The sequence below is a fragment of the Camelina sativa genome, chromosome 6 (assembly GCF_000633955.1).
Source record: "Camelina sativa cultivar DH55 chromosome 6, Cs, whole genome shotgun sequence".
NCBI lineage: Eukaryota > Viridiplantae > Streptophyta > Magnoliopsida > Brassicales > Brassicaceae > Camelina > Camelina sativa.
Window position 1 is genome coordinate 16,936 of NC_025690.1, and position 5,693 is coordinate 22,628.

General features: G+C 39.7%; 2 protein-coding genes across 3 annotated transcripts in view; one reads left to right on the top strand and one right to left on the bottom strand.

Moving 5' to 3' along the window:
* Positions 1-5,648, bottom strand: part of LOC104789873 (DExH-box ATP-dependent RNA helicase DExH5, mitochondrial) — a 6,185-nt gene extending 537 nt beyond the window's left edge. The window contains exons 1-14 of one of the 2 annotated variants that reach the window (XM_019246572.1): positions 5,449-5,648; positions 5,180-5,339; positions 4,964-5,094; positions 4,617-4,784; positions 4,268-4,540; positions 3,921-4,115; positions 3,377-3,580; positions 3,174-3,243; positions 2,945-3,093; positions 2,374-2,679; positions 2,221-2,280; positions 1,981-2,133; positions 1,769-1,879; positions 1,199-1,648 (exon numbers count right to left, since the gene is read on the bottom strand). In XM_019246572.1, the coding sequence (XP_019102117.1) occupies positions 1,199-1,648; positions 1,769-1,879; positions 1,981-2,133; positions 2,221-2,280; positions 2,374-2,679; positions 2,945-3,093; positions 3,174-3,243; positions 3,377-3,580; positions 3,921-4,115; positions 4,268-4,540; positions 4,617-4,784; positions 4,964-5,094; positions 5,180-5,339; positions 5,449-5,502 (2,484 nt within the window). In that variant the 5' untranslated portion in view covers positions 5,503-5,648. Of the gene's footprint in view, positions 1-743; positions 1,649-1,768; positions 1,880-1,980; positions 2,134-2,220; positions 2,281-2,373; positions 2,680-2,944; positions 3,094-3,173; positions 3,244-3,376; positions 3,581-3,920; positions 4,116-4,267; positions 4,541-4,616; positions 4,785-4,963; positions 5,095-5,179; positions 5,340-5,448 lie in introns of those variants that run through there. The other variant, XM_019246571.1, reaches the window with a different exon arrangement.
* LOC109133459 (origin of replication complex subunit 4-like) lies at positions 14-794 on the top strand. The gene is made up of 4 exons (XM_019246573.1): positions 14-109; positions 187-251; positions 318-461; positions 558-794. Exons 1-4 carry the CDS (start codon positions 52-54, stop codon positions 585-587), a joined length of 297 nt encoding a protein of 98 aa, XP_019102118.1. The 5' UTR covers positions 14-51; the 3' UTR covers positions 588-794.

Sequence of the window (5,693 nt, forward strand, 5' to 3'; positions counted from 1 at the left end):
TATCTTTGTTGAGCAGATTGTTCCATACTGGAGCTTTATCTCCTGGTTTGTATGAGGAGACTAGAAGTGAAGGAGCAAAGCTCATACAAAATCATTAGTGTGATGAAAGGTAATCTGTAAGTTTGGCTTAAGAGAAAATGCAGGTTGCACTACTATGAAAATGATTTGAGATTTCATGTGTTCCAGAGTATAAGACGATACACGATTCTTTTCAAACCTCGGACTACTACGCACAAAATGTCTGCCTACGGGTATGTTTACAGCTCTCATGAGATGCCATGGTTTATATGTGGTGGTCTAAATGGTTGACATGACAGGCATTTGAGCACCTAAGAGAGCGACAAGTTATATGCTACACAGAGAATAGAGGACAGTCTCAGACAGGTGAGTACCGTCCCATGAAGCTTTTGATATCAGCCTCTGAGCTTCATCAAGGAATGAGATCTCATGCGTGTTGCCCCGTAAGCCTTCTTTTTCATCTATACCCTCCTTTTCTTCCCTTTACTTTTGTAAACTGATTTCAACTTCGTGATAATTTTTTCCCTCCGCTGGAACAGGCCATCCTTCTCAAGTTATTGGACCATTGATCTCTGTATTTTTGTCCCTTGGGAATAAGACAGTCTCTGAAAGTCCTGTGATATGTAATGTTACTTCATGGGAAAAGCTACTTGGTTCAAAAACAGTATCTTTAGTTTTGCTTTTGCTTTGTGTTTTCATGTAAAGGGAGAGACCGAGAGAGCATGTCAAAACAATACTTGCTCAGTTTCTGATTACCAATCTTTACACAAACAAGACTTCAAGTAGGCAACTTTCTCTAATACATACACCCAAACCCATTCGATCTCATCATTAAACCCTTCTACTCATACAATTACACCTCATGCTAACAATTAAAACCCATACAAATTGAACATCTTAATTCACAATATCCAGATCAACTCTATCTCTCTCCCTTTCTGTTGTTGCACCAACGAAGTTTGCTCCCCAGCTCCACCCTTACTGTCATTATAGTATTTATCTCCCTTCCACCCGGTTTGATTACACAGAATTGCTCCGAGTCTATTCTCTTTCTTCTCACTTGTGCTTCCAGGCTGGCCCAGAAAAATTATGGACTCCATAGAAACGGCTTTTTCATTTCGCCTTCTAGCCTTCGACAAGGCAAATGGTCTCAGGCTCTGAGAAGCAATCAGAGGTGATCCTTCTTGCTTTTCTTCAGCAGCTTTGACATATGGTTCACCTGCTCATGACTTTCCTTAGCCCCGCCCCTCAGCCATTGAATAGCCTCAGCTGCCGCATCTTTCTCAGCACTCTTCTTGTTGCTGCAAGGTTGTCCTATGATCTGTGTCTCATTAAATTCTACTGTTGTTTGGAACTTGTTGTTCATCAATTGCTTAGTCTTATAAATTGGTGCTGCATAACCAGCCCTAGTGAGTACTGTCTGGAGCTGACTCTTGGAATTGTCACCCCCCGGCCCACTTTCGGTCCTTGAAAGCAATGTCGGTTTTGTTGACAAAGCCGATGTTTCTAAAGGCCTACGTACTTGGCGACCAAACACAAATCTCCCATCACATCCATCCCCAGAGACTAACAACCGTATAGCTGATAAGAGTTCACGGTGTGCTTGCATGTCCATTTTAGGATTAAGTAGCTGGAATGTTTTTTAAAAGTATCATAACTCAGATATGGATTCCCTAACCAGATCTGTTATCACAGTAGAAATACCTGACAGAATAAAGCAAGAACACTATTGAGATTTTATGAAACTCACTTTGTTCTGTATCAGATCGTCAAGCTCTTTCTTCAAGATTTGGCATATCTCTGCAACAGCAGGTTTCATGAAAAACTCCAAGTATCCTCCCAACATTTTCAGGTGGCCATCCTGCCAAAAATCCCAAAAACAAGAAGTTGGGAATGAAATTGCTGTCAATTCTGACAACAAAAACATGAGAACAAGAAAGACCGATAGAGTAAAAAGCTCACAATGTCTCCTTTGGAGATGCTACCGCCAAAGAGGATAAGAGTAGAGTCAGAGACAGCTGTCGAATCCCTCAAGAAAACAGAGTTCACTTTTATCTTCTCGTTGAACACCAACCACGGATATGGTATTTTTGTTTCCCGTGCATTTACAGAATTCTATGAAAAAAAAAACAACAAAAACTGAATGTTATAAATTTCCAACCAAAGTATACTATCATTAATTTTTACTGGACGGATACGTACTGAATAAAGAAGAACTTGGCCATCCTCCATCGTCTTCAGGGAAATTGATCTCTCATTATGCTGCATGTGTCATATATATAGATGCTCAATAAAGCAAACTGCTGAATAGAGAGAGGCCACTGCAGGGCAACTAAATTCACGAGAAGTACTCACCACAACTGAGCAGATTCCTGGATACATGCCATAACAAATAACGGCTCTGGTAAGATTCGCATCATTCCCCTCTGAATTGCAGATCGATTTGTTTCCATCTATGAGTCCAGTATCCTTAAGTAATGAGAAGAACTCTTTTCGGAGAGAATCAATAGCTCTCAGCGACTGTATTGACAGAAAGTTTTTCCAGCAGTAATCATATACAGCAGACTCTTCCTCAGCGTTTCTCCACCCCTCATATGCCCGAACAAGTGCAAGATGATCACTGTGATCCCGTGAAAACTGGAATTTTGCAGCTTCTGCGAGCTGGGAAAGTTACAAACGAAACATCACATATTCTATGGTCTTTCAGAGGACACAAGAATTCTCAACACTACGTCCAAAGAGAAGATTTTTACCGTAATTAACTCAAGGTCAAGTCACCTTGACTAACAGAGAGACAGAAAACGATAAATGCTAATGAAGAGCTTTACTGTAACTAACTCAAGGTAAAAACATAAACTAAGATTCACATCTTTTCCAGCCAGATAAATGGTATAACTATACAGTACAACGTGGGAGAAGGACTTACATCTTTCTTGTCCTGAGGTGTCAAGAAAGGATCTCTTACACTCAGGCCAGCGACAACAGTCAATATGGGATCAAGGCAACCAAGAATAGCTCCTAGTATGAGCATTTTTCCAAGCTTTGGCTCCATGGGAAGCTTGGACAAATAACGACCTGCAAAGAATTTCAAAAACATGAGATAAATTTCAGTCCTGCTGCTCAAAACTGTCATGATTCAGCATATTTCCGCTTACCTAGAGTTGTGAGGTATTCATTCTCATCTAATGCGCCTATTATCTTCAGATATTCTATGGCCTTTTGAACCTGCGGGAAAATTTGAAGAAACAAAATTACTGTCTCGTTGATTATTATAAGTTTGGTTCAAATCAAACACCTTCACTTGAGTAAAGTTTTAAATCAGAAAATCTTACCAAAGAATTAAACAAATAAGACGTACCGCTAGTGATTCGGGAGATTGCAGCGCCCTTGACAAGAACTCGGATATGCTCCCGAGATTTAAGCTTTTGATTTGCAGACACAGTGACTGTAAAGGCGTCCTCAAAATTTCAGGCAACTGATATTCTGTAAAAGCTTCATATACACACTTTGGGTAAAGATGATAACACTGCCCAGGTCGAACACGACCGGCTCGTCCTCTTCGCTGCAATCACAAACAGAGCATGAGAATCAACAAAAAAAAAATATCACTAAATGTAAGCCTACGGAGCTGTCAGAGAATTAAACTTGTTGGCAATGAATAGTCATACTCAATTTTAGTGGTCCAGTGTATTTGAAATGCAACTCCGCATAAGACAAACAAAGAACATCTAATAGCTGATAAATTTACGTCTACTAATCCCTCTCTTTGTTCCTGTCGATAAAATTGACTAATGGCCATTCCTACTATGAATCTACAGTATGGCTCTGTAGTCTCATTTAATAGTGTTACTACAGTTTGATTCTCAAAAGGTATCAACTCAACTCTAACAAACTAAAAATACCTGCTGAGCTGAAACCTTGGAAATCCAAGAAGGAAGCAAACAGGGAGTATTGTTTAATGCATCATAGGAGGTCTCTTTTGCCTTTCCACAGTCGATGACAAAAGCAACATCATTAATCGTGATGCTCGTTTCTGCGATATTGGTGGCCAGAATTATCTTTCTTACTCCACTTGCAGGTTCTTCAAATATTAACCTCTGCATTTACTCAAAAATAAAGTCAATGGTTAATGATAAATATGTTTCCTTTAAATACATGTTCCAGATGCACAGAATTGGTAATAGCTCTGCAACGGATGAACACTAGCATATGATACGGGTTGAGATCAGGAGAAAAAAGTATAAATCACCTGCTCAAAACTTGCCATAGAACCATGGCAGGCAAGCAACATAACCCGATCTGGGTTGCCAAAGATTGGATGAATCTGCAGTTTTTCTTTCAGAGCGCTGATATCATCCCACCCAGTCATAAAAACTAAAATACCACCAGGACCCTCATTCTCACATATATCGCAAAGGAGAAATTCTATGAGATTAAAACCAATGCAATCAGGATTCCAACAAGATAAAGACTCTTGAGTCTCAGGGCTAAACTCCTTGAAGTCAGCAGCTCTCAGTGCGTCCTGTTTACATAAGGGAAAAATAAATGAGGAGGACCTATCATGTAGAATTGAGCTACTGATATTCTTATTCAAATACCTCAACGACAAAGGCAATTTGGCTCTTGCGTTTTTTTGGGATCTGTTTGTTCATCTTCCACATTCTTTCTTGACCATAATCATCAATTTGATTGTATGGAGTCATTCTATACCTGGTCATCTCCAGAATATCCTCTAGGAAATGGCTGCGGACTGGATATGTAAATCCCTATATAGTGAGGAAGACATTACTGAGGTTAATCAGAGCATGTAGATCCAAGGAATATCGAATCAGCCAACATTTAAATATTTGAAATGTTCTAGCGAGGATAAACAAAAATATTCATCCCATGAAGATTGAATAGTTCCAGACAACCTCCTCACTAGTATATTCTGTTTCTTACTTACTGGGATGTGAATGACACCTGCCCCACCAAAGTATGACGAAAAAAGCTCAGCATCTAAAGTTGCACTCATCAGAACCAGCTTAAGCTCTGGGCGACGAGATAGCAGCTCCTTAAGAATGATAAGAAGGAAATCTGAAACACAAAAGTAATATAGTAAGACACCAAAATCAGGTTAAGCGCCTACAAATGAGGAGCTGCGTAATAAGCACAACTTTACCTTCATTCATTCCACGCTCATGAATTTCATCCACGATAACATGAGTAACACCTCTTAAATTTCTATCTACCAACAACCGTCTCAACAAAATGCCTGTGGTACAGAAGAGTAGGCGGGTATCTCTTCCTCTAACACCTTCCAATCGAACTTTATATCCAACCTTCACCAAAAAATCTAGAGAGCTTAATTATGTAGAAAATAAGTGAGGAATTCCAAGTATAAGGCTCCAAAGCCAACTACATATAGAAGCATGCAGAGTTAAAACTTACGGATTCACCCAACTGCTCTCCTCTCTCGTAAGCAACCCTCTCCGATACAGACATAGCAGATATTCTCCTTGGCTGAGTACATATGATACTGCAAAAAGCTCCACGGTTTGCTTCAATCTCGGATTCTAATATAAACTGCGGAATTTGTGTGGTCTTGCCACAACCTGTTTCTCCAGAGATAACAATAACCTGTAAGACGAACATTTATGTGGGTAATCGTCGAAACTAATACAAAACAAAGAAGA

Excerpts from the sequence above, each read along its gene's own strand:
- LOC109133459 (XM_019246573.1), top strand. The coding sequence starts at position 52 with ATGAGGAGACTAGAAGTGAAGGAGCAAAGCTCATACAAAATCATTAGT. Across the intron at positions 252-317 it reads CACAAAATGTCTGCCTACGG|GCATTTGAGCACCTAAGAGA; the intron begins GTATGTTTACAG and ends TTGACATGACAG. Across the intron at positions 462-557 it reads GATCTCATGCGTGTTGCCCC|GCCATCCTTCTCAAGTTATT; the intron begins GTAAGCCTTCTT and ends CCGCTGGAACAG.